The following is a 26,748-nucleotide window of genomic DNA, read 5'->3' on the forward strand; positions in this document are numbered from 1 at the left end:
GACGCCTCTCCAGTACTACCACTACGTAGCATGCCTACGTAGTACAACTCACCAACAATGATGATGTTCTGAAGTCACAATTGACCGAGATAACGAATTCGCAGTAGTCGTATGGTAGGCTTGCCGAGAACGCAGACAGGTGAGACGATCGATAGGAGGTATCAAGGCAATGAATGAGAGCTCACTCCCCGAAGTAGAATTTCGTTGGATGTAACACGGGGAAATGCCCAGGAAAATCAATATCAATTGACACTTTCAAATGCTCGGCGGGCTAAGAACGCTGTCAGCTTCTACTTATATCCTCGACTAGGAGCTTGGAATTCGATAGCCTACATGTATGTATGTATCCTAGAAATCAACATTCACGTTCTCATGCTCCGACCTGCGGACATCGTAGGCGCGAATTCCGGCATGGGCATACCGTGGGCCAATTGTTTTAATTAAGATTTATGCTAGTGATTGATAGTCTGGAGTAGTAGTACAGATTCCAGAGAACGTGATCAAGTCCTGATGGTACGTTCTCGATTCTGGCGAACCATTAACTAACTAACTTATACCATACCCTTGTCTATGTAATAAACGTTAACTGTATGACAAGCGTAGGCGATGTCCACTGTACTCCGTGTACTCCATGCTCCGTATACTCCGTTACCGAATAATACGCAGCCGTTTAGTGCCAGACGGGTATACGGGACAAGAATGCTGATACATTTTCCCAGATAATTCTACAAATTGGTTGGATATAGTGCCGGTTTGGCGTTCAAATGGCCCGAGACTAACTGAGAGTGTCCTGATAGGAACACTACGAAGCCCAATCACAATGCGTGGAATGGAAGATCAATTGATTCAGTCCAGAATCTGTGAAGCTGCATTGTGGTCATAGTTCAGGCACTGAGTCACCGACTAGCCCATGGCTAAATTACCCTGATGGCGACTGTATCAGCTAGAGTACGGAGTAGATAAAAAAGATAGCGGAGACCCAGATAGCCCTTGTGTAATCGAATTGCTAACGGGACTCCACAAATATCCGAGCCGATTTCCATCAGCCCGGCTACTTCTAAACTTCTATCAACAACAGCTTGATCGACCTCAATCTTAACCTCGGGTTTTCGGGTTCGCTTCATAGCGAGCACGCTTTACAAATATCATTACTCGATATTATTTCTCGTGAAACTCATCTAGACTGTTCATTTCTACTCTGGCAGTTTCAAGAACTCTCGAATCGTTGCCTGTCTTCCCGACGTCTCCCGACTATGACCGAGGTCGAGCAATCTTATCGTTGAATCATCGTCCTCTTGACTGAGATGTAATTAATCGGAGACGAGAAAGAGCAGCAAACGAGACGCTTCCGCCGGCAGGAATTGCACCAATTCTCCCGAGAAGGAAACCATCGCTCAAATGCATGTGCTAAACAGAATTTAGTACTTGATCTGTGCCATGCACACAGCCATACGGCCTGCATGGGTATTCTATGGCAATTCTCGTTCCCTCCGAGTCCTAGGGTTATTGTACTGGGCTGGAAAGGAGTCGAGTAGGTAAAATGGGTATATACAAGGGCAGGTCCCTGATCGGGCACGATTACAGTTCATGAGCTTCAAACAATTGACTGAGTGGATGCGAAAGCCGCATCTGATCCACTGGTCGCTCAACAAAACTGCTGACGGCTAGAATTCGCTTACTAGGATGATATTTCATTTGCAACATGAGTTCAACCACAATGGCAGCGCTGCTCAGATTCAGATAAACAGACTCGGACGGCGACGACGAGTGATCGTCTATTATGCGCAAAGATGAATCTTCAAAGCAAGACTCTTTGATAGAATCTAACTGGAGAGACTGTCGTTTTTGAACGTCGTCGCCTTTGAGAGAGCCTCCAACTGTACGAAACCCACGTCGATCGATTAGTCACACAACACAAGACAGATGCCAACGCTTGGCAGGAGCGGTTCGGCCGGCATCTATGGGTTTATCATATGTGAAAACTCGACAAGGTTTGCATAACAAATCTTGATTTCTTGACCACCAGATTTGATCATTGCATCTATGACCGATATTTCAAAAATACTGGCTCTGACTCTGCCCCCGATGTCCACTGGCGAAATCGATAGAAGCGACCCTTTTCATATTGTCAAGATCAAGATGCGCGAAAGACACACTTGTCTCTTATAACCACACGATAGCGCCAGCTGTGCCTAGGCAGCTGTGTAGGAAGCTTCAAGTCGTAAAGGAATCCATCACTATTGTAGGTCTGTTTACCACTTCAGCGAAGCGTAGAAAGCTCAGATAGTTTTAGACCTATTTATTCACGGATTCAACAATGAATACCATTACTATTTGAAGAACATCGATGGAAAATCTTTATAAACAACTTAGAATAAAGGCGACAGTTCTTTGTGCCTGCGATTTTCTATGTCAAAGATGACGACATGCAAGAATTGATGCTATATATACCTACACGTGTTCCAGTCCCCAGATCGCCCTTGTTGTTTGCGCCCAGCCAAGCCAGACTCAGCTGGGCTGGTTGCACGTGACCTTGAGTAAGCGACCACCTAAGCAACTGGCAGGTCCCCTGAAGCTCCTTCCGCAACAACAAATCACCCTCACCTTACCTCCCCTTCAATCCTCTCATTAATTTTCTTTACTCTACCTTGCACAATCAAGAGCAGGAGGGGAATTTGATTCTTGATTCTGTTTGATAATTTCCTTCGGGTTCCCCTTGATTGATCTTACGGCGTTTGGTGGATGAGGTCGTGTTGCGGCCTAATAACATAAACATGGCTCCTCTTCCCATCAAGTTCACGGAGCTGCTACAGGTACGCCATTCCATGATAGATTTTATTATGTTGATTCCTCATGAGACTGACTTTGACTTCGCTTTGAATAGTTGACGAACGTAGATATTGAGGTATGAAACCATCCTACACATTCAACCTACTTCCGTCCTTTCCGTGTTACTACTGTGCGAGCAATGGTCACCATGTCGCATAACGTCTTCGTCTCGGTATCATCGACTTGGTAACTTTATACTAACCTGCTACTGTCCCAAAAAGCCATCATCAATTGGTTTCAATTCATGTGTAAGTACCAAGGGCACTCGGAGCCAAAAATGACGTATGCTGATGATATTCGTCCGCCTATTCAGACTCTAGAATCCGATCACTATATTTGCGTGCGACAGAAGGTCAACGAGACCGACAAACCTCAAGTCATTATCATCAACCTCAAGAACAACAATGAGGTCATTAAGCGTCCGATTAATGCAGACAGTGCCATCATGCACTGGTCTCGAAATGTTATTGCCTTGAAAGCACAATCGAGAACAATCCAGATCTTCGACCTTGAGGCAAAGCAGAAGCTCAAGTCTGCTTTGATGAGCGAGGATGTCGTATACTGGAAATGGTTTAGCGAAACGAGCTTGGGTTTGGTCACGGACACCTCCGTCTGGCACTGGGACGTCTTCGACCCTAACCAGCCAAACCCGGTGAAGCAGTTTGACCGACTTCCCAACCTCAGTGTAAGTGGCAGTCTATCTCGTCCCTTTCTTAGTCTGTACTTACACGCTGGTAATAGGGATGCCAAATTATCAACTACCGAGTGAACGATGAGGACAAATGGAGTGTAGTTGTTGGTATCAGCCAGCAACAAGGGCGAGTTGTTGGTTCCATGCAATTGTACTCCCGCGAAAGGGGCATCTCCCAGTCAATTGAAGGTCATGCTGCAGCTTTCGCCTCAATCAGAGTCGAGGGCTCTCCTCTCGAACACAAGCTCTTCACCTTCGCCGTTCGCACACAAACGGGTGCCAAGCTGCAGATCGCAGAAATCGACCACCAGGAACCAAACCCACGCTTCCAGAAGAAGGCCGTCGATGTGTTCTTCCCTCCCGAAGCGACGAACGACTTTCCGGTTGCCATGCAAGTTTCTAAGAAATATGACATTGTCTACCTTGTCACCAAATATGGATTCATTCACCTATATGACTTGGAGACCGGAACGTGTATCTTCATGAACCGAATCTCCAGCGAGACAATTTTCACCACAGCCCCCGACTCCGAATCGACAGGTCTTGTCGGTGTCAACCGCAAAGGTCAAGTATTGTCTGTCAGCCTGGATGAGAGCACAATCATTCCATATCTCATGGAAAACCCGGCCATGTCAGGTCTTGCTGTTAAGCTAGCTTCCAAGGCTGGTCTACCCGGTGCCGATCACCTCTACCAACAGCAGTTCGATAACTTGCTAGCTCAAGGCAACTATTCCGAAGCTGCCAAGATCGCAGCTAACTCGCCTCGTGGTTTCCTACGTACCCCCGAGACCATCAACCGCTTCAAGAATGCGCCTCAGGGTGGTCAACAAATGTCCGTCATTCTGCAGTACTTCGGTATGCTCCTCGACAAAGGTAGTCTCAATCGATATGAAAGTTTGGAACTCGTCAGACCCGTTTTGCAGCAGAACCGGAAACATTTGTTGGAGAAGTGGATGCGCGAGAACAAGCTCGAGGCATCAGAGGAACTTGGCGACCTTGTGCGACCCCATGACATGAGCTTAGCTCTGCAGATCTACTTGCAAGCAAATGTTCCTCACAAAGTCGTTGCCGGATTCGCTGAAACCGGCCAGTTCGATAAGATTTTGCCATATGCCAAGCAAACCGGATACCAACCCGACTTTACTCAGCTGCTCCAACATATTGTGCGTTTGAACCCCGAGAAGGGCGCCGAATTTGCCGCGCAACTTGCCAATGAGGAGACCGGTGCCCTCGTTGATCTTGACCGTGTCGTGGATGTCTTCCTGTCTCAGAACATGATCCAGCAGGCGACTTCATTCTTGCTGGATGCATTGAAAGACAACAAGCCCGAGCAGGGACATCTTCAAACTCGGTTGCTTGAAATGAACCTCATCAACGCTCCTCAGGTCGCAGATGCCATTCTTGGAAACGAGATGTTTACCCACTATGACAAGGCGAGAATTGCACAACTCTGTGAGAACGCTGGTCTTATTCAGCGAGCACTTGAGAACACGGAAGATCCTGCCGTGATCAAGCGCAACTTGGTCAAGACCGATAAGTTGAACCCCGAGTGGCTGATCAAGTACTTTGGCCGCCTTTCCCAAGAGCAGGCTCTTGAGGGTCTCGATGAAATGCTTAACTCCAACATCCGTCAAAACCTGCAGGCTGTTGTACAAATTGCAACCAAGTTTTCCGATCTTTTGGGCAATAATCGCCTCATTGATCTATTCGAAAAGTACCGTACAGCTGAAGGTCTTTACTACTACTTAGGAAGCATTGTCAATCTCAGTGAAGATCCAGAAGTGCATTTCAAGTACATCGAAGCTGCAACTGCAATGGGTCAGCTGACCGAAGTTGAGCGCATTTGCCGTGAGAGCAACTACTATAACCCTGAGAAGGTGAAGAACTTCTTGAAGGAGGCAAACCTTACAGAACAGCTCCCATTGATCATCGTCTGCGATCGATTCAACTTTATTCATGATCTTGTCTTGTACCTCTATCGCAACCAGCAGTACAAGTCGATCGAAGTCTACGTTCAGCGAGTCAACCCTTCTCGCTCCCCTGCTGTGATTGGTGGTCTTTTAGATGTTGACTGCGATGAATCCATCATCAAAAACTTGCTTTCCACGGTTGACCCTTCACAAATTCCTATCGATGAGCTTGTCCAAGAGGTGGAGTCCCGGAATCGTCTGAAGCTTTTGCTGCCATTCTTGGAAAGCACCCTGGCGACCGGAAACCAACAGCAGGCCGTGTACAATGCGCTTGCTAAGATCTACATTGATAGCAACAACAACCCCGAGAAGTTCCTCAAGGAGAACGATATGTATGACACATTGATTGTCGGTAAATACTGCGAGAAGAGAGATCCCAATTTGGCATATATCGCATACAGCAAAGGACAAAATGATTTAGAACTTATCAACATCACCAACGAGAATGCCATGTACCGTGCTCAGGCTCGCTACCTCTTGGACCGCGCAGATCCCGAAATCTGGTCGTTTGTCCTCAACGATAACAATATTCATCGCCGCTCTGTCGTAGACCAGGTCACAGCTACCGCTGTTCCTGAATCTACAGAGCCTGACAAAGTGTCTGTCGCCGTCAAGTCGTTCCTTGATGCTGATTTGCCTGCTGAACTTATTGAGTTGCTCGAAAAGATCATTCTGGAGCCGTCTCCTTTCAGCGATAACAGCAGTCTACAGAACTTGCTTATGCTCACTGCTGCCAAGGCCGACAAGAGCCGCTTGATCGATTATATTCACAGGCTGAACGAGTTCAACGCTGATGAGATTGCTCAGATGTGCATTTCTGTCGGTTTATACGAGGAAGCTTTCGAGATCTACAAGAAAGTCAACAACCACACTGCCGCTACTGATGTCTTGGTTGAGAACATTGTCAGCATTGATCGCGCCCAGGAGTATGCCGAACGTGTTGAACTTCCTGAAGTCTGGAGCAAGGTTGCAAAGGCACAATTGGACGGTTTGCGGGTTACTGATTCCATCGAGTCCTACATCAAAGCAAACGATGCTTCAAATTATAACGAGGTTATCGAGACCGCAACTCATGCTGGTAAGGACGAAGACCTGGTTAAATATTTGAGAATGGCCCGTAAGACATTACGGGAGCCTGCCATCGATACTGCCCTCGCATTCTGCTTTGCTCGCCTTGACCAACTTGCTGAGCTTGAAGATTTCTTGCGTGCTACCAATGTTGCGGATGTTGAAGCATCTGGTGACAAGGCATATGAGGAAGGCTTCCATGAAGCAGCCAAGATTTTCTACACAAGCATCTCTAACTGGGCTAAGCTCGCAACTACCCTTGTGCACCTTGAAGACTACCAAGCTGCAGTTGAATGCGCTCGCAAGGCCAACAGCGTCAAGGTTTGGAAGCAAGTCAGTGAGGCATGTATCAACAAGAAGGAATTCCGCCTCGCCCAAATTTGCGGTCTCAACCTAATCGTCCATGCTGAAGAGCTCAATGATCTCGTTAAACAATATCAGCGCAACGGATATTTTGACGAGCTTATTTCTCTTCTCGAAGCCGGCTTGGGTTTGGAGCGCGCTCACATGGGCATGTTTACCGAGTTGGGTATTGCTCTGTCCAAGTACCACCCTGACCGTGTCATGGAGCATCTCAAGTTGTTCTGGTCTCGTATCAACATCCCTAAGATGATCCGCGCTACTGAGGAGGCCAACTTATGGCCTGAACTTGTGTTCCTGTACTGCCACTACGATGAATGGGACAACGCTGCTCTTGCTATGATGGAGCGTGCCGCCGAAGCCTGGGAACACCATTCCTTCAAGGATATCATTGTCAAGGTTGCCAACCTCGAGATCTACTACCGTGCTCTCAATTTCTATCTACAGGAGCAACCCTTGTTGCTTACCGATCTCCTACAAGTCTTGACTGCTCGTATTGATGTCAGCCGTGTTGTCCGCATTTTCCAGTCATCGGACAACATTCCCCTTATCAAGCCTTTCTTGCTCAGTGTTCAGGGCCAGAACAAGCGTGCTGTCAACGATGCTATCAATGACTTGCTCATTGAGGAGGAGGACTACAAGACACTTCGTGACTCGGTGGACAACTACGACAACTACGATCCTGTAGAGTTGGCTCAGCGTCTGGAGAAGCATGACCTGGTCTTCTTCCGCCAGATCGCCGCCAACATTTACCGCAAGAATAAGCGATGGGAGAAGTCTATTGCTCTTTCCAAGCAAGACAAACTCTTCAAGGATGCTATTGAGACCGCGGCAATGTCAGGAAAGTCAGAGGTTGTGGAGGAATTACTTCGCTACGTAAGTTTTGATATTGTTCTTAACAACTTGCCTATGATCGTTTCTATTAACACACAATATAGTTCGTCGACATTGGTAGCCGTGAATGCTACGTCGGCATGCTGTACGCCTGCTATGATATCATTCGCCCAGATGTCATCTTGGAAATTTCATGGCGCCACGGCTTGAATGACTTCACTATGCCATACCTTATCAACATGATGGCTCAACAAACGATCACCATCGAGCAACTCAAGAAGGACAACGAGGAACGCAAAGCGAAGGAAACCACTCACCAGAAAGACGAAGACACCGGTCCCATTTTGGGATCCCGCCTCATGCTCACCCAGGGTCCAGCTTCTGGACCTGCGCCTTTCCCACAGGCAAACGGCATTACACCCCAAGTTACTGGATACCGAGCATTTTAGGAAACGATAACCACTCGCAACTGGCGATTATTGAACATTTTCTAATTCTTCATATGTAATCAACCCATCATTCAATGACATTGTAATCTAGCTAGCTATGGAATAATGCCGCTCAAGTTATTTTTTTTTCTCTTTTACGACCGAAAGCACATTCAAAGAGTCCTGTCACATGATGTCCCTATCTCAGCAAAAAAAAGGAAAGAGCCCTGTGTGGCAGGAGCAGGGGATTGGGGTTTGTCTCTTTCTTTTTCGTTTCCCCCAACTTGATCAATTCCATTCTGCTCTGTTATTTTCTCTTTCTGCCTTGTATTTTGATACGCATAAACTTAGGTTTCGATATTCTACTAGATTCTTTTACGGTTTTAGCAAATCTCTCTCTTCCAATGGCGGTCCTTAATTGGTTGTCTCAACTCTTATTAACAAGCCACACGACCCCCTCTAAGAGACAAAGAGAACTTCACTGAGCCTCCAAGGCAATCTCCTCCAATCCATTATTAATATGCCCCAAAACCGCCTTCGCAAAAGCATCCTCATCCGAGACGCCCGTAACGCCAACCTGCCAATTCAACGTAATAACCATATCCCCGCCCTTCATAGAGACAACTTGAAAGTTCAACGGTGAGGCAAGGACATTAGCAGGTTGAGAGAAAACCGTCCTCTCAATGGTCCAAGGTTGAGATGTCGTAGTTGCCATATCGTTTATGTTAGATAGCGTCGGATCAAAAACGCCAATGTTACTGATCTCGTAGGACGAGTCACGCTTCTTGCCTAGGTGACTGAGGAACCATGCCCGGAAATTGCTGAGATACTTTAATAGTCCTATGGGTTGGTCGTCGAGTGTATTCGCTGTAGCAGCTAGTCGAGTCGTTGTTCCGCGGACAGCGTCCCAGAAGGTCTCGTCGTATTTTGAGTTGGGGTTGGGTGTAGTCCTGGAAGATGTATCGTATGCTGCAGATACGAAGTTTCCCATCGTCATACCATCGGCGTATGCTGGGATCTGCGATCGAAGATCGACGACGATTTGGCCGATGAAGCCGTTTGCAGTTTCGGGGGGTAAAAGTTCGCTCAAAGCATAGACGATCAATCGATTTAGCAGCCCGGTTAGTTTTGAGCATTGCGATCTGCAGACTGTCAACACCTTTGCGAGCATGTCCTGTTTCACAACCAGGATCTGAGAGGCAGTACGAAAATTGTCCTTGTCGTAGCTTGTGATTTCGCCGGTATATCCTCGATCAACCGATAATTGACTTCCACCAGCCTGTATTCCCAACAGACGACATACGATATTTGGCATATACTGTGCAAGAACAGGAGCGAGCAGGAATGACCAGGATATTTTTAGATTGCATGCCTCTTCCAGCGGTAACGGGAGTGGCGACGACGGAGGTTTATAGATTAGACTTTGATCTTCGTTGTTATCTGCAGCCTGAGTCTGAAGCCCCTGCAGGAATGACCTGTGAAAAGCTAGTGCAGATTTTGCATCACCATGAGTATGTGAGAAGGCGTAGATAATGTATACTCGTTTCTGTGTGCTGTCCGCTTGATCTGGGAATGGCAGCACCACGATTTTCCATGGCGGAATGCGCTCAGCGTCTGGCCATAGCTGATCATGAGTCTCGAGAATAACCTTTTTGAATAACTCAAGTTCGTCTTCCTCGGATTTGTAAAGATCCGATTCCGTATCGATGATTTGAATATGATTTCCAAGATCAAGTTTGGCTAGTCGAGTGAATACGGGAAACTCCCCGTATAATCCATCTATAGTCGCGCTAAGAAATGGGTGGTTCTTGATACACCGTTTCATGGCAGGGATGTAGGAGGCAATGCTGTGAGTGTCGAAAGCAGAGGCTTTGTCCACGGTATACAGGCCTGCTATGATCAGGGCTCGATACCAGCCAAGTGCATGACGCACAGTGAAACGCTTTTCAATCTTGCCTAATATATATCAGCTAGGTCTTCAAAAGGTAACATTGATGGGGAGGGGAATAGTACTACTCACTGGCCGGGCGTAGCCTCGTAACAGGCTCTGAAGCAGACATGATTGCGTATGTCTCTTTTGTCTACCTTCAAGAGTTCGGCCGGGTTTAGGTATTTGGAGATATTAATCTTGCAGCCTGGAGCGTGCCTATGTATCCTTTGAGATGAGTTTGTAGAGAAGTAGCTATTCACAATGCGGCAAGTAGTACTCTGTACTATGTATGTAGTACAAGCAGCGATACTTTGTTAGGGTTGAGGTGCGATTTTGGCTGCTTCTCCGATTGGCCAATTCTATCTCTACGAGATGCCCCATATTTGTGCGACTCTCTCACTTACAATTGGCTGGTGCCGCTCCATGTGGACTATCTTCGGCCTAGCGCCGCTCAGGGGATGGGCCTCCTTCCTGAACATGTACTCCGTACTCGTACTCTATAGTAAGAGGCATGCCCTGCAACCCCCTCAGAGGTATCAAGCAGGCAGACCAAGCACAGCAACAGCAGGCCATGTCACAATGCCCCCGCGGTCCAGCACAGACGACCAGAACAATGGGTCCACAACACCTCTAAAGCCCTGGTCCTCTGGTCGAGTGCTAAGCGCCGCTCAGCGAGAACGCAAACGCTTAATGAACCGGGCATCTCAATCCCGACGACGCAATAATCTAAAGAATACATTAAAGACAGTGGAATCCCGATTATTCCAGATTGAGCGCCGCTGTTTAGCGTATTTACCTCCTCCCACTAGCGGGGAATATACATTCGACGACTGCATAAGCGCCAATAGCACAGGTGGTGCAGATGATTGCAGCACCAGTCTGCGCGATTTTTTGAATGATTTACTCGGCAGTATATTTCAGATTAACCCTGGCCAGGTCTGCACAAATGAGCAGTTCAATCAAGATGCCGTGATTCGTGGCGTTGTTTTGGGATGGGATGTTCTGAGGAAGCAGGATTTTGTCTGTCCCATATGGAATATACTGAGGCGTGTGGATGCGCTGTTGATGATGCATGCTAGCGTGCCTGCTAGGTTGGCTCTTCTTAGAGGGATACATATGATGCTTTTGGTGTGTATATTCGCTGGAGCTTTCTATGTAAGTTATTGGGTAGTGCTGACTGCACCAGGGCCGGAGACTTTCTGATAGGCCACCTCCTCTTCCACCGTGGTTCAGACCAAGGTACATCTTCCTCTTCCAAGCTATCTATGGATTATCTCAGTCCCAATACTAAGTTTCATGCTGCAGAAAATATCATGCCTACAGCTCCGAGAGCATAGTGAATGACTACTTTGCTTGGTATGATCTTCTTCTATACATGGCATCCTGAAGCCCTACTCATTCAAGTCAATTCCCCAATAACCCCCCACTAATCGATATATGTAGGCCCCGATTCCGCCAAAAACTAATAACATCCAACAACCCCCCGTTAACAAACCGCTTCTGGTTCTATTTCACGCGCAACGTCCAATTTGAATGCGACCTGTCACCCGCACATACCATAGACATTGACCCTGACACCGGAAAATATAGATTAACGACGGTGTTTAGGGATGTTACTGATGATATTCACCGGTATACAATGGGAAGTGAATTTTTTGAAGCGTATCCGGAGTGTTTTGAGGATGTTTATGCTTGTGCATTGGAGGATGGATGATAGATGTACCTAGGTATATATATATATATATATGGCTGTATATTAGTTGTAAGGATACGTAATGTCTAATGAATATATAAACCTAATTGCAGGCAATTGGGTAAATAAACTTTTCATTAACACAGATAACCGGGATCTAACATGACATGCATGACATCATTTTGTTTCTTTTCCCTAAACCAAGCTCATCGACTACCGAAAACTAATGATGGAACAAACGGGTACTCTGCTCAACAAAAGTAATTCCCAATTTCTCCGCAGTTTCAAAAACAGGTCCATCATTCTGACTTCCACTAGGAGCAGCAATATACTTGGCACCAGAGCGAGCAGCACGGAACACATTATCAATAAATGGGAAGAAAGCATCCGAGGACACAGCGACGTTGGTCAATTGCTTCAACCATGCCTCTCTTTCCTCAGCGGTAAAAGGAGCGGGGACTTCCTCAAACACTCGCTCATATTCGGCTTTCTCAACCTCGTTGCGAGGTGGGACCTGGCCGGAGGTGAGCATGTCGATGGCATTGCTCTTATCGGCACGCTTGACACCTGCTTTCCATTTGATGTTGAGCGTGCGCTCGTGGAATCGCATCCACCAGTTATCAGCCTTATCGCCAGCGAGACGGGTGCAGTGGATACGACTTTGTTGGCCGGCACCGAGACCGATGATCTGACCATTAAGAGCGTAGCAGACGGAGTTGGATTGGGTGTATTTAAGTGCGATGGTGGCGACGGTCAAGTCGCGGAGAGCGGACTCGGGAAGGGTTTTGGTGTCCTTGGGTGTGATGATGCTGCTGAATGTCTTGGAGGTGACAGTGAAGTCGTTGCGTCCTTGCTCAAGCTGGACACCGTACAAGGTACGAGTCTCGGTTGCGGGAGGGGTGTAGGTCTCGTCGATCTGGAGGACGAGGTACTTTCCGCCCTTCTTCTTCTTCAAGATTTCGAGAGCCTCGGGCTCGTAATCGGGGGCAATAACACCGTCGGAGACCTCACGAGAGATGATCTTTGCAGTGGGGACATCGACCTTGTCGCTGAGCGCGATGATGTCTCCGAAGCTGGACATGCGGTCAGCACCACGGGCACGAGCGTAGGCCTGAGCCAGAGGAGAGGATTCAATTCCAGCAATATCGTCGACAAAGTAGACTTTGCGCTCCTTCTCATTAAGAGGGACACCAATAGCAGCGCCAGCGGGAGAAACATGCTTGAAGCTGGCGGCAGCAGGGAGACCGAGAGCCTGCTTCAATTCTTTGACAAGTGGCCAGGCGTTGAGCGAGTCGAGAAGGTTAACGTATCCGGGAGAACCACCAAGCACCTTGAATGGCAGCTTGCCTCCAGTGACATAAGCCGCAGCAGGCTTCTGGTGTGGGTTGGTACCATAACGAAGAGAGAGGTACTGCACACCGTCACCAGCATACTGCTTACGGAAGTATGCCGAAATAGCAGCATCGTAGTCTGCAGTATGCTCAAAAGCCTTGAGAGCATAAAGCTTACGAGTCTGCTCTGAAATCTCACCAGCCTCGAGCTCCTTGAGGAATTCAGGGTAATCTTTCGGGTCGGACAGAATCGTAACGCGAGCGTGGTTCTTAGCAGCAGCACGGAGAAGAGTCACGCCGCCAATATCGACTTCCTCAACGGCCTCGGCGATGGTCACATTGGGCTTTGCGACGGTATCCTTGAATGGGTACAGGTTGCAGACGACATAGTCGACTTTGTTGATTTTTTGTTCGGCGAGATCCTTCTCGTCGGATTCGATGTTACGGGCGAGAATGCCACCGTGGACGGCAGGGTGGAGGGTCTTGACACGACCGCCGAGCATTTCGGGGGCGTTGGTGATGGCGGAAACGTCCCTAGAATTGTCAGCGTATTCATTCCCAGATAGCTTCATAGGGACTCACTCGACAGGGAAGCCAGCTTCCCGAATCATCTTGGCCGTGCCACCGGACGCAAGAATACGGACATTCTGCTGAGCAAGACCTTTGGCCAGGTCGAGGAGACCGGTCTTGTCATAGACAGACAAAATAGCTGCGTTATGTTAGTCGACTTTTCTATGAATGACGACACTGAGCAACGAAATACATGCAAGCAAAAAACATTCAAGCACATAACTCTGCGAAGATATTCAATTAGAACAAAAATTATAAATTATACATACCTGATTTTTGAGCCATGATTCCCTATATCTCTGCGGTATCTTGAAGAATCAATTGATCAAAGAATTGAAAGTCTTCAACTTCAAACTTTTTTTTCCTACATCATCCCACTTTCCCTTAGTTAGCAAAGCCTTGGTCGGGCTCCGATCTCGTCCCTTCCCCGCCCCATCCCCAATACGGCCTAGTCTGCTTATCCGATCACGTGACACAGCAATTCCCGCGGACAATTAAAACCTCTCAAAAATTTTCCCTTTCCTTTCCTCTTCTTCTTTTTTCTCCCATATGAACAACGCAAAAAATCAACGTTCTCTCTAAAAGCATTCTTGCGAGTATCACCTCCCCTCTACGGAGAGGAGTGTGCATACCATGAAGTACAGAAATCGTCTATGGGAATGGAGAAAAAACCAGTGTTGGTCTTGGGTGCAGTGTCTTCCAGTCCATATGGGAGGGATTGCAATGATCGATTCTACACTCAAAAAACTTTTCGACCTCGCGTTGTACTACTAATATTCCTCGTCTTTGACTCCCCTCGAATAATAGTTTGATTAGAATGAAATATGTACCTATTACTTCCTGATGAATACTTGATTCTATCTATCCCGAGCCGGTATTCTGCATGTCGTAATGTAATGAATGAAGAAAGAACTTTTCGTTTGATCGCAGCTGCAAGAATCGTTGCTCAACTTGATCGTCATTAAAAAGCATAAGAATAAAAATAAATGATGCAAGAAGGAGAAACGCTCAGAAAACACAGTAGAGCATTCATTCTCTCTTGTGACTTATTTTTCATCACCTCTTCTTCTCTATATGCGCATGTTGAACGTTGCCGCCATCCAGGGTAAGCTGGCGCCCTATATTGCCAAAACAGACACAAGCACTATAAAACACGCTCGCGAGCCAGACGGCCACGGCGGTAGCATCTTGTGATATGCCTCCCTCAATGTCATATTCAAGGCGCCAGTTGCGAAGGCCCAGGCCGACGGTTGAGGAGGAGGATGGGATGAGTTCTGGGTGAAGACCGAGTGTGATTCCCATGCCGACTATTGCAACAACGGTTGAGAGCCAGAAGCCAGTTCGGGTGCGGTCGATGAGATACCAGAGGAGAGGGTTCACCAGGGCGAGGGTAACAGATTCCTGTGTGGCTGATTCCCATGGAAGTCGTCGCTACGAGTTGTTAGTAACAAAAAAGAGCATTCTCTAGTTGCAATAACGCAAAAAAAAGTATAAGACTTACCATAGCAAAAGCAATACCAACAAAAGCACCAATACTGCGAATCGCAAGAGTCACGGTACTCTGCTTATTCTCAACATCCTTATTTTGGTCCGCAGTATCATTATCCCCAAGTTTATCAAGCCAAGGCAAAACAAATGCAAAAGCCACACCCGCAATTCCCCAAGCAAGTAAATAAACATACGAGTTCCGATCGATGTACTCCAGTTTCACAGGAGCAATCCAATTATTCTCATGTAGATGCGCTATGATGGTGCCGTAGGTGACACCACAAATAAATAAAAGCGACGTCTTCAACACAAGCGGAACATAATACGCACTCCCTGTTCGGGGGCTATGTCGTCTCACTGCTGCTTGTCCGTCTATCGAGAATCGTCGTCCATTCTGGAGATCGCTACGAGGCTCAACCGGTATAAGCGTTTGAGTATCCCAGGGACTATCGTCTTCGCGCGAGTCTTCAAAAGCGGTCGATTGAAAGATGCCCAGTAGCGTGGACGAGGTGAGGTTGAGCAGTGAACCAGATCGTTTGTTTGCGAGTTCGCTGTTCTTGGGGTCTAGCAGGTCGATACCTTCGGTGACCTGCTGTTCGCCGGAGGGAGTGGAAGGCGCTGAGGAGTCGGCGGAGGGAAGTTCAAAGGGTCGTCTAGGCGTCGGCCGGAGAATCTGCGGAGAGTCGCTCATTGTGACTGCTGTACATATATTTTAATTTAAACCAGTCGTCTTGTGATGTGCAGCGATGTCGTCGTAAGGTTGCAAATCCCTTCAGACGTTATCCGCTCGGTGTCAGACAGCGGAAACTAAGATCCGGCGTAAATAGCTAGCTAACGTAGCGGCCTGAAAAAAAAAGAGCCGGTTCCACTCTTCAGCGTTTTCGGGGTTGAATAGTAATACGAAGCCAATAATGTGGGCAGTCTTGGAAGCTTGCCGACTGGAAATCACTTGTCGTATGAGAGGAAAAGAATTTGAGGCAGCAGTGAGCAGTGAGACCGAGAATGCTTCTCGGCGAATCAGCCAATCAGTCAATCAATCAATAATAATCAGTCGACGAGTTTCCGAAGACTCCGAACTATGGAAAAAGGATATGAGATCGGGTGGGTAAATAAACGAGATAAAGGGGGGCCGTGTCTCGGTGTCAATTCACATGTCAAATCAACAAAATGTGAAGAATGTACGGAGTATGACTTTCTTCTCAGGGAACATCATGTGGCGACATGCCTGGGCTAATTTTTTCCAGGGTCCGTCGGGCTTACCCCAGCCAACCTGTCAAAGTAAACATCCGCCAAGAAGTATTCAGCCAATTGCAGTCCAGATATTAGTTCACTTTCTTAAAGAAGTGCTGTACATGACTGCTTGTACATCTGATGGATCTTGTTTTGGGACATGGTATGCAGCATGTACTACGTAGTCTTATGCATACAACTTGGCTATTTTGACAGGGTGGGTGGTACAGCGCGCACAGTGTCCAATTCAAACGAATACTAATAATTATCTGCTGATGCCATGTGATACTCCTTCAGGGAGTTCACACAAGACTGAAAATTAGATAGAGAGTCCAGAGTGCATTATCCAGAATCTGTATAGTTAGTACTTTCAATACTTTTATCACAGTGTTGTACAAAGGAGCCCTCCACGGACATCAAAACAGGCAAATGGTCATACACCAAATAACTTGGACAGAAACACAAACATACCGAAACCAGGGAATGATATCGAAGTGAAAATAAATTAAACAAACATGTAGAATAAACAAAGTGGACCGGATTATTGATCCTCCATAACCTCGTCCTCATCTGTTCCCTGATCGCCATCCCCGTTGTCTTCGTCCTCCGAAGGCGCCTCTACCATGGGATATGCCCTTCTAGCGGGATATTCCGAATCAGATCCGTCTGCCAGGGGATACTCCCTTGGAAGGCGATATTCTGTTCCAGAGTCATCACCTTCATCATCATGCTCATCGTCCTCAGGGTACGATAACTCGGAATCATCTTCATCATCATGACCGCTTCCCTCGCCGAGTCCATCCTTCTCTACAAAGGACTCCTCATAATCTCGACTCGACGACGCGATCGCTTTCCCAGAGCCATCCTGTTCAGTCGCATTAGCCACCGGAGTCTCTCGGACCTCATCCTTTGGAGCAATAGGCTTTTGATGCCTTGAGGGAGTCGACGTGCTGGGAGCAGGCTTGCGTCGAGGAGGCCGAGGTCGAGAGCGGGCCGAGCGAGATTGACTAGCTCCCAAAAGAGTAGTACCATTTTGAAACGCCTTTTGACGCTCTTCTCTGGTCTTCTTGCGGTCTTTGCTGGGTCCGTTGATTTTCTCCCAGTCCCAACGGTCCAATCTCCTGATCGCTTTGCGAGTTACCGACAGATAATAATGTGCCGTTTCGCCGAAATCCTCATAATCAGTAGACCCGTTCATCAATTGTGCAATCTCAGGTGGTATATCATCGCCATCCAAGGAAGCCCTAGGCTCTGGCAAATCCGGCAAAAGGCGCATCCAGCCATTGAAAGTGGGCTCATTCTCGCGACGAGCTCTAAGAACCTTGTAGGCTTCAGTCTTTCGTCGAGCTAGTAAATATTCTATCCGATGGCGTCGGTTCTGTTCTACAGCTAGCTGATGCTGTGTCAATGGACGTGGCCGTCGACTTGAGTGGCTATGGCTCGGAGTTACGTTATCGGTAGCGTATTGGTTAAGAATAGGATGGCCGGATCCTGGTGGTGCCGGAGATGCTGCATCAGAAGTAAGATCCATCCTCGTTTTCAATACCAGGCGCTGGCCGGTTGATCGGCTAACCGATGAATCGCGCGGTTTCTTGCTCTTCAGACGACCAGAAGATCCGGGTGTAGAAAAGTCATCCTCTTCTTCGTTCATCACAAGTCGACGAGCTGAGGGGTGTAGCGGGGTCGAGTTGGCAGAGAGTAGGTCATCATCAAGTCCAGAGTCTTGCTTCTTCACACGCTTTGTGATCCTCGGAAGAGGCTCATCCTCCTCCAAGATACGCTTTCGTTCTCGTTGTTTCTCTTCTCCATAGCGAAGTTCCTCTGGCGTATCTCGATTCTCTTCTTCCGCTTGCTCCTCTGTTAAGATCTCAAATGCCGGTACTTTGATAGGTAGGCCACCGGTACCTTCACCTTCTAAGCCAGGCCCAAAAGGGTTGTTCAAGGCATCTTCTCGAGTAAAGTCGCTCTCGAGGTACCACCACATCAACCATAGAAAAGCCCGGGCTCGACTTTTGCTGCTAAGTGTACTTCGCATAACCAGATCGAAAAAATCGCGCGGTTGAAAGAAATGTAATTCGGAAATCTTGGGTGCGTACTGCGCAAGAAGGAAAATGAGGTGAACCGGGTTGGTGCGAGGTTTACGCGATTCTCGAACTTTTTCCATGGTAGGTGGTTGATCGATGTCCTCGGAGGCACCCTTCAAGATCGACTTTAGACGCGGAGCATCTTGTAGTTGTTTGTATGCATTGGGATCTTGGTCCGCCTGGAGGGATGGAATGGAATGGTAGGTTCTCAGCTGCGCGCGCATTTCGGGGAAGACTGGTAGGCACACGTAGTTAGTATATTCCACCCTGTAGGAAGCATAACTATGACATGAAGAATGACCACGTACAGTTCAAAGTAGTATTCATCCGACCAAAATTGACCAAAAGACAGACCATCGCCATACTAATAGCTGCCTTCTTATCACTTTGTAGCTTATCCTTGAGGATCTTACTTGTCTTGCTGCTCCTAGCCATACAGTCGATGTACACATCGGCGAAATCAAGATTCTTGACACCATCCGAGTATCGAGTAAAGACAGGAGTCTTGTCCTCAAAGACAAGCTTGAGGAACTGGTACTGAATATCCTTGCGCCAAAGTGGTATGCCGTCATCTTTCTTCAAGTGTTTGATTTTATTGCCTGAGTAGACAGATCCGATTGTTCCATTGGCCTGGCGTCGAGTGCCGACGGTCGCGCTGACTGTGTTGTTGGTGGCTGTCTGGTCGTCTCCGGCTTCAGAGGCAGCAACGGAATTGTCCACAGTTGCTGTATCGACATCCGCCATTTTGTCGTGAGTCGTCTATGATAGCGCGGTGCGCGAGGGTGATTGAAATGATAAGGTTGTGATGAAGAAAGTCACGATCGAAGGGTTGTGTGCTTGTCAATTGAGCTATCAAGTAATGGTTCTATTCGACAGGGGCGGCAAGCTCTGTCAAGATCAAGATGGTTGCTGAATGAATGATAGCATCAAAACCTGAAGACACAAATCAAGTGGCATGCATCGTGTTCGTACTGGAAGAACGTCGAGGTAGACCAAGCAAGAAATTGATGGGAGGGCGGAAGAGAAAAGAGTCGAGGATGAAGGTTGAAAGAAGTTCCGTTTCAGTGCTTCCTTGTTGGCCGGCTGGCTGCTGATCGAATCCAAAGTCTAGCCGCACCCGCAGCTTTAAAGACTCAAGGGGCCCTGGACACGATCACCTAATATTTTGCTACATAATTTCATGCCATCCAATGTATAAATTAATATATGGAACGATGCCGGTTGCCATTTCAAGTATACTTTGTGCTATTGATATCTCATTTAACAAATTACACTATCCATTATCGAAGCCCTCACTACCTGGTATCAAGTTAATACGAAAACAACCTCGATTTGCCTAAGAAGGCGCCGGAACGATTGACCAAGTCTCCCCAGTGAATTGGAGCTCGTTCCTGGTCCTCAACGCCTCTGGATTAACATAAACCTTCATATCTATTGACTCTTTGCCCATATTGAAGACTCGGAATATCACGTAGACGTAATTCAATTGCTCGTTTCCTGAATCGCCGTTCGAGTATCTTTGCATCCAGCATCATAGTTAGCAATCAAACCCAAAGAACAAAAAACAAGGACCGGATTGTTGTAATCACCCGTTCGTATTGATATTTACTCATGAAAAAGGCATTGTCACATGGCCCCGTGGTGGGCTTTACTTCCAGAAAATACCGGGGTCGTCTGCCGAGCCATGGTGAAGCATCTAGGTAACCTTTGTCGACAAGCAGATTTGTCAGGATCCCATCACTGTCGTGATACGTGATATCCGCTGTTTCTCGTCCAGACCAGGGAGTGAGGTCGGCATATTCGTTATGAATACGGACATAGTGACGAATTATGCTTTGCCAGTTGTGACGAGAGAAACCTGTTAGGACTGGAGTCAAGCGTGATAAGATCTCAAAGACCCAAGGGCCTGAATTAGCTTCAAGTTATCAGGGATAGGTATCAATATAGAGATACTTACGAATAATTCTCCTGCTGCGCCAATCTTCTTGTCTCGCTCGGTCTTTTCTGATGAGCGGAGGCTGAAATATTCTCCGGGTTGTCGGTATCTACTTCGGTACGAAGACTGGCAGCGAGCGCTGTCATATCGAATGTGCCTCGACTTGGGAAAGTGGCTCTTCTTGCATGGGTAACAGCACTGTGTAGAATCCGGAGATACTCGGAGTCCGCTTCAACTGGATCCTCATGTTCAGGTGACAATGAGATGTGAACGCTTGCAGCTGTCTGTCTCGGAGTGGATATGATAGGGTTCACCATTGGCGAAGCAGATCGGTGAGCTGCTTTTGCAAATAGGAATCCGCTATCCTCAGAGTCATCCACGTCTGATGTGTCAACTCGCTGAGGGGGTGGAACTGTATGCCGCGTGCTGTCCTGAACCAAAGTATCTCTCTCCCAATCACTATCGCCCAGAGAGCCATCGAGTTGATGTTCCTCGTCAGGTCCTAGGGGTATAAGACGGGTATCATTCGACTGAACGCTCGTTGATTCATCAGGTGTTTCAATGGACACAATTCCACTTCGAGTTAGAGTTGTTGATACATACTTTGGTTGAGCATGTATCACTGACTGCATGGCGTGGATAGCTTTGTCGTTGAAATCCTCGCATATCCCTGTCGAAGGATCTGTCATAATCCATTCTAAGAGCGCTTCATGGAATCTGTCAAGGAAGCATTGATACTGCAAATCCTCATCTCGTGGTACATATATTCTGAGCCCATCTTCATGGTCCTGAAGATGTATATCGCTTCTGCCTAATTCAACTATAATGATCTTTTCATCTTGGCTAAGATGAAGTTGGGACGTTATGCTACCCGTCTCGTAAACTTTGATTTTCTTGAGTTCATCATAGAAAGGTCGTTCGCCATTCCGGACTTGAGGGCTTCGGAAGTGTACTGCGATGCTGCGATGTATAATGTGAGTCTTCATTCCCTCCTAAACAGTCTATAGTATCAAGCTTACCGGAGCAATCCGTGTGCCTTCAAAGCTATGTCTCGGTCTGATGAGATTAAGCGCTTGCTAGAATCATCGTTGCCCAACGCAGTTATCACCTTGACAGAACGTGACATATAATGACTTTCCAAGCCCATCCATCGCAAAAAAGGGTTCCAGTCGAAGTATTTCATTGACACTGAAGTCCAATCTCTTGGCCCTGTCGGCGAATAGCTCCAAGAGGTGTTCGCGGTCTGCTATCGTGAAATCCGTCTTCGTAGAACGCAACACAACACGATCACTGTTGTTGGGATATCTGATTGGAAACACATTTTCTTCCAAGATTCGGTTGGGTTTTGGATGGTCTTCCTCGCTTTGGAGAAAAGAGTTCACTTGCCAAATTGTGTTCTTGATATAAAACACTCCGGAATCCTGACAGAAGCAAACGTACGTACGTTATAACAGAAGATCCAATCATTTTGTCCTTCTTCATCAACGCTTCCTCCACCCGACGGCGTACGTCGGGCGTCATCTGGCTATACACACCTTCATCACGGTATCCGTGGTCGTTGGCGATGCTTTGCACCAACTGACGAGCAGCTGAGCGATCTGAGGGCGGCATTCTTTGACAGATTGAAATGATATGAACAGGAGTGGTGTATGTAGATGAGTACATACACAATTGCAATTGAGCAGATGTCGAGATATTGATTGCAAGATTAAATTGGGGGTTGGACAGGCCTCACTGCAAGTTCAAGGCGTCTCTACTACCATACACACATTCATGCCGCCGACTCCAACAAGCATCATCTTTAGCTTAGTCAAGCCATTGGCTGGTAATGACAGGGCTCCTACCTGCGCCGCACTAATGTATGGTCACCACATTGCCCAGGTTGAGAATCATCCTGATGATAACAGTTTTCAAGTGATGTCCTTGAGCTGTACTCAGCATCAAGGCATATACGTAACAGCATTTTTGTGCTACCTAGGTAGCCTCGAACATATCGTGTCCTAAGCATGTGCCATTATACTGATATGTCAGCTTTCTCAAGGAAGAGTTGATATTATCACTCGATCTCCAGATTGCTAGTGTGACCCCTGGTCGAGCCTAAACATGTACCTACCACAAAAGCAACACGCACGCGAACTACGCGCGTACGTAGGCTACGAATTGAACTATACTATATACTACTATACTGGTTAGTATACTATTAAGTTTAAACCATGGCTAGATTGAACGCAAACAACTTTTTTTGAAACTGTCTCAAGAGCTCTTTCAAGCCCTGCTAATACAACACTTTGTCATAGCGCCGTGTCTGGTCATGCCCTGCAAGTTAACAATGCTTGCAAGAGAAAGACGATGATGATAATGACATCTATGCTTTCACAGCGTGAAAACAGAAAGCGCCAGCCAAACCTGCCCGAAGCCCATTCCCCACAAGCCCGTAGAAGAGAAAAGAAAAAATGCTAACATAAGGAAAAAAAAAGTCCAAACATTATTAACCTCCTCTTGGGCCCATTGTAGAGAACCTGTCTCCTTAAAGCAGAAGCTCAGCCAACGCCATATGCAATGCAAAGAAAAGCCCGTCTAATAGCAACTCCATCTGCACAGGGCAGAATGATCTCTTATTGACCGAACATGGCACATTAAACCTTCCCTTTTCTAGAATCTCGTGTATCAGAAAGCGACGCCGTCCCTGATGAGATCCAGAAAAAGAAAGTTCTCAATAGTATGGAGAAAACATTAAATGGGTTGCAGAGCTTCGAGAAAGAGCTTTCATGAAATGGAACACAAATTCAGCGAATCCCGCCCTTAGATACCGAACACAAGAGATCTATCTTGTAATGCACGATCTGTCGAATAATGAAAAGAGAAGTCTTGTTCAACGCATCGCGCACTCTTTGCCTCCTGCTGAAAAAGCCGAGCAATCCGGGGTATCTGATGAAAAGCGGGAATAAACAAAAACAACGCTATCTATAATGACCATGCAATGCCGGTAGATGCCATCGAGCACTTTGCGCGAGCCCATAAACAGCACCGGGACGCATCACATGCACACTTCTAGTGAAGCGATAACGAAAACAGAAAAGTGAAATCGCACGTAAAAACCGATGAAAAGCGGTAAACATATTCAGACGTAAAATGAAAAAAATCGTTGCAGTCGTGACAAAGCCGGCCCCGAGAGGAAAAAAGCTCAAGGGGAATGGTGATCTGACGTTATCCGCCCAAGAGTACGAAGGAGAAGAAAGGCAGATCGTGAGGGCCTCGTCAAGAGACCACGGTTGATTTACCACCAGGAGGATGGACCAGTTGGGCCGGCGGAGGGGTTACCGTAGCTGCCGCCGCCGCCGCCGCTATAACCACCACCGCTGCTGTAAGAGGGAGCACCGCCGCCGTAGCCACCTAAAAGATATCAGTATTGGAATTGGAATGTGTATCAACTGAAATGTGATTGTACTTACCACTGCTTCCACCCCAGTTAGCAGCACCACCGCCATAGCCAGAGTTGCCACCGAATCCACCGCCGCTTCCACCATAAGATGGGGTTCCGCCCACGCCACCGCCCATACGACGAACATCACGGGTAGCGTTGGAACCACGGCCGCGACCGCCACGGCCGCCACGGCCACCATATCCACTACCTTCACGAGCGATGTTTTCGAGGAAGGAAGGCACTTCCTGGTTGGCTTCCTTGAGAAGGTCAATGAGATCGCGGACAACACCACGGTTACCACGGTTGAAGAAAGCGGTTGCAATACCGGTGTTACCAGCACGACCGGTACGACCAATACGGTGGACATAGTCGTCAATGTCGGTAGGTAAATCGTAGTTGACGACGTGGGTGACATTTGGAATATCGAGACCACGAGCTGCGACAGCAGTGGCAACCAAGATAGGGCAACGTGCGTTACGGAACATTTCCAAAGCTCTCTCACGCTCACGCTGAGTACGATCACCGTGAATAGCAGTGGCAGGGAAGTTCTGGTTGATGAGGAAGTCACAGAGAGAATCGGCCATACGCTTCGTCTCAACAAAAATGAGGGTCAGACCGGTGCTACCGTGAGTGTGAAGAATGTCCAAAAGCACGGAGCGCTTGTCGTGGTCTTCAACGTACTCAATACGCTGAGTAATGTTCTCGGAGGTGGAACCGACACGACCGACGGAAAGGAAAACGTAGTCTTTCAAGAAGTCACGAGCGAGCATCTGGATGTCACGAGGGAAAGTGGCAGAAAACATGAGTGTCTGGCGGTCGTTGACTTGAGGCATGTCTTCACCCTCAACGATACGACGAATCTGAGGCTCGAAACCCATGTCCAACATGCGATCAGCTTCGTCGAGAACCAAGTACTTGATGTTGGTGAGGGAAATACGGCCACGTTCGATCAAGTCGACAAGGCGACCGGGAGTAGCAACGAGCAAGTCACAGCCACGTTCAATCTGACGAAGCTGAGAACCGATATCTGCACCACCATAGACCACGCAAGGGCGAACCCAGGAACGGTAGGCGAATTTGCGAGCCTCATCGTAGATCTGAGACACCAACTCACGAGTAGGAGCCAGGATGAGGGAAGTAGGGTAAGCCTTGCGCTGACGACCGTAGAAGTTTCCGCCGGCTGCAGGTGCTGGAGCAGCAGAAGGGCCGGTCTGGAATGCCTGAGAAAGGATGGGGAAGAGGAAACCACCAGTCTTTCCAGAACCAGTCTGGGCACAAGCCATCAAATCACGGCCGTTCATGACGATAGGAATGGAGTACTTCTGGACGGGAGTGGGAGTGGTGTAGCGAGCCAAAGCGATATTGGCAATCAGATGGTCGTCCAAAGGTGGGTTAGTGAATGTGTTGACGGGCTCGGGCACATTTTGACCGGAGGCCTCGACGGGGATGTCATCGTAGTTGGCAAAGTTGATACCAGTCTGCTGTTTGGAAGGGTCGTTGGGAACGCCGAACAATTCACGCTCGAGACGGGCATTAGCAGGTCCAGGAATGTGCTTTCCATCGCGCCACTGTCCATCACCAGAGCCACGAGCATGACCGCCACCGGGAGCACCGCCACCACCGCTGTAGCTTCCTGAGGGTCCATGTCCTGGGTTTCCGTAAGCATTTGGGTTGAAAGTAGGACGATTCACATCTTGGGTCCAGCCAGTATTACCATTTGCATTGTTTTCACGATAGTTATTGTAGTTTTGGCGAGGGGGGCCACGAGGACTGAAATATGTTAGCTAATTTGACCAAGTGTTTGCAGAACACTATACAAAACATGTAATACATACGCATTTCCCCAAGCACCTGCAGGAGTAGGGCCCGGAGCACCAGCAGGACCATCCATGGGGGTGGGGCCGGGGGCAGGGCCGGGGGCAGGGCCAGCATTCACGTTGCGTCCACGAAGGTGTGGCGGAATATAAGCAGAACGCCCGTTTGCCGCAGGTGGTCCATTAGGAGCATGCTGGGACTCGTTGAGAGAGAGATTCTGAATCTTCAAGCTGTCGGCCATGTTGAATCGATATTTCGAGCTGAGCAAGATCAAAAGTTAATATTGATCTCCAATAGATTGCGAAAATCCAAAGACAGATAGCTGTACAGTCAGAACGATGAGTTCGATGAAAATCCGCTGTGAATGTTTTCTGTTCGTGGTTGAGGCGAAATCGTTAATAGTCTCAGTGAAACTACAACGAAGAAAAGAAAGATCGAATGTCGAAACGGTTTAAATCGGCGAAAAAGGGAGCGACAATCAGTTTGAACGTCTTGATGCTCTCGTACGTTGATTTTTTGGTCTGACCGATCGGATAACACAAGACACGAAAAGACCCTGCGCTGGAAAAACAAGGTCTAAAAAGTCTATGCGATGAGAAAAACGAGAAAAATTAGAGGAAGAAAAAGGATGAGGAAAAGAGAAGAATTAATGGGAAGTTCAAAACAAGAGGAAAAAAGTTTTGAGAGGAGAGATGTCAAAAGATAGATTTTATTTTTTGTACCAGAGATAGAGTGTGAAGGGGAAGGAGGATGAAATAAGAGAGGGCAGAAAAGGAGTGTGGCAACAGGCCAGATCGGGTTAGGCGCACTTAGTCAGGGAAGGGCTGGGCTGCTGTTGGCAGGGAAGGACCTGACCCAAACAGAGAGGAGAGAAAAAAAAAACCAAAAGGGCAAGGGTGGGCTTTGGATGGCAAATTATGAGACAGTGCGGGATGGGCCAATCGCTCCTTCCCTCTGTGCACTGCCCACCTTCCTCCAGTCTTATCCACTCTATCCTCAGCTTATCAGACTACCAGTTAGCAGTATCGCAATGATCCCAGAACTGGCGATCTTATCTTACTTCTATA

The 26,748-nt window shown here is 47.6% G+C and overlaps 8 protein-coding genes across 8 annotated transcripts; 2 read left to right on the forward strand and 6 right to left on the reverse strand.

Moving 5' to 3' along the window:
* Positions 1 to 2,774: 2,774 nt before the first annotated feature.
* EYB26_007121 (uncharacterized protein) lies at positions 2,775 to 8,201 on the forward strand (the record flags this gene model as incomplete). Its single annotated transcript, XM_054266393.1, has 6 exons — positions 2,775 to 2,813; positions 2,885 to 2,905; positions 3,051 to 3,077; positions 3,143 to 3,514; positions 3,571 to 7,794; positions 7,857 to 8,201. 6 exons carry the CDS (start codon positions 2,775 to 2,777, stop codon positions 8,199 to 8,201), a joined length of 5,028 nt encoding a protein of 1,675 aa, XP_054122368.1.
* A 457-nt stretch (positions 8,202 to 8,658) lies between these two features.
* Positions 8,659 to 10,240, reverse strand: EYB26_007122 (uncharacterized protein; the record flags this gene model as incomplete). Its single annotated transcript, XM_054266394.1, has 2 exons — positions 8,659 to 10,136; positions 10,201 to 10,240. The coding sequence occupies 2 exons, from the start codon at positions 10,238 to 10,240 to the stop codon at positions 8,659 to 8,661; spliced, it is 1,518 nt and encodes a 505-aa protein (XP_054122369.1).
* Positions 10,241 to 10,689: 449 nt separating this feature from the next.
* EYB26_007123 (uncharacterized protein) lies at positions 10,690 to 11,824 on the forward strand (the record flags this gene model as incomplete). Its single annotated transcript, XM_054266395.1, has 4 exons — positions 10,690 to 11,238; positions 11,297 to 11,349; positions 11,416 to 11,466; positions 11,554 to 11,824. The coding sequence occupies 4 exons, from the start codon at positions 10,690 to 10,692 to the stop codon at positions 11,822 to 11,824; spliced, it is 924 nt and encodes a 307-aa protein (XP_054122370.1).
* Positions 11,825 to 12,026: 202 nt separating this feature from the next.
* On the reverse strand, positions 12,027 to 13,989 carry EYB26_007124 (uncharacterized protein; the record flags this gene model as incomplete). The annotated part of the gene is made up of 3 exons (XM_054266396.1): positions 12,027 to 13,668; positions 13,717 to 13,843; positions 13,974 to 13,989. 3 exons carry the CDS (start codon positions 13,987 to 13,989, stop codon positions 12,027 to 12,029), a joined length of 1,785 nt encoding a protein of 594 aa, XP_054122371.1.
* A 771-nt stretch (positions 13,990 to 14,760) lies between these two features.
* On the reverse strand, positions 14,761 to 15,883 carry EYB26_007125 (uncharacterized protein; the record flags this gene model as incomplete). The annotated part of the gene is made up of 2 exons (XM_054266397.1): positions 14,761 to 15,135; positions 15,206 to 15,883. 2 exons carry the CDS (start codon positions 15,881 to 15,883, stop codon positions 14,761 to 14,763), a joined length of 1,053 nt encoding a protein of 350 aa, XP_054122372.1.
* A 1,080-nt stretch (positions 15,884 to 16,963) lies between these two features.
* On the reverse strand, positions 16,964 to 19,250 carry EYB26_007126 (uncharacterized protein; the record flags this gene model as incomplete). Its single annotated transcript, XM_054266398.1, has 2 exons — positions 16,964 to 18,741; positions 18,815 to 19,250. 2 exons carry the CDS (start codon positions 19,248 to 19,250, stop codon positions 16,964 to 16,966), a joined length of 2,214 nt encoding a protein of 737 aa, XP_054122373.1.
* A 1,209-nt stretch (positions 19,251 to 20,459) lies between these two features.
* Positions 20,460 to 22,053, reverse strand: EYB26_007127 (uncharacterized protein; the record flags this gene model as incomplete). Its single annotated transcript, XM_054266399.1, has 4 exons — positions 20,460 to 21,402; positions 21,462 to 21,498; positions 21,551 to 21,804; positions 21,887 to 22,053. The coding sequence occupies 4 exons, from the start codon at positions 22,051 to 22,053 to the stop codon at positions 20,460 to 20,462; spliced, it is 1,401 nt and encodes a 466-aa protein (XP_054122374.1).
* A 1,666-nt stretch (positions 22,054 to 23,719) lies between these two features.
* Positions 23,720 to 25,922, reverse strand: EYB26_007128 (uncharacterized protein; the record flags this gene model as incomplete). Its single annotated transcript, XM_054266400.1, has 4 exons — positions 23,720 to 23,835; positions 23,895 to 25,514; positions 25,581 to 25,636; positions 25,702 to 25,922. The coding sequence occupies 4 exons, from the start codon at positions 25,920 to 25,922 to the stop codon at positions 23,720 to 23,722; spliced, it is 2,013 nt and encodes a 670-aa protein (XP_054122375.1).
* Positions 25,923 to 26,748: the final 826 nt, after the last annotated feature.

The sequence above is a fragment of the Talaromyces marneffei genome, chromosome 5 (genome assembly GCF_009556855.1).
Source record: "Talaromyces marneffei chromosome 5, complete sequence".
Lineage (NCBI taxonomy): Eukaryota > Fungi > Ascomycota > Eurotiomycetes > Eurotiales > Trichocomaceae > Talaromyces > Talaromyces marneffei.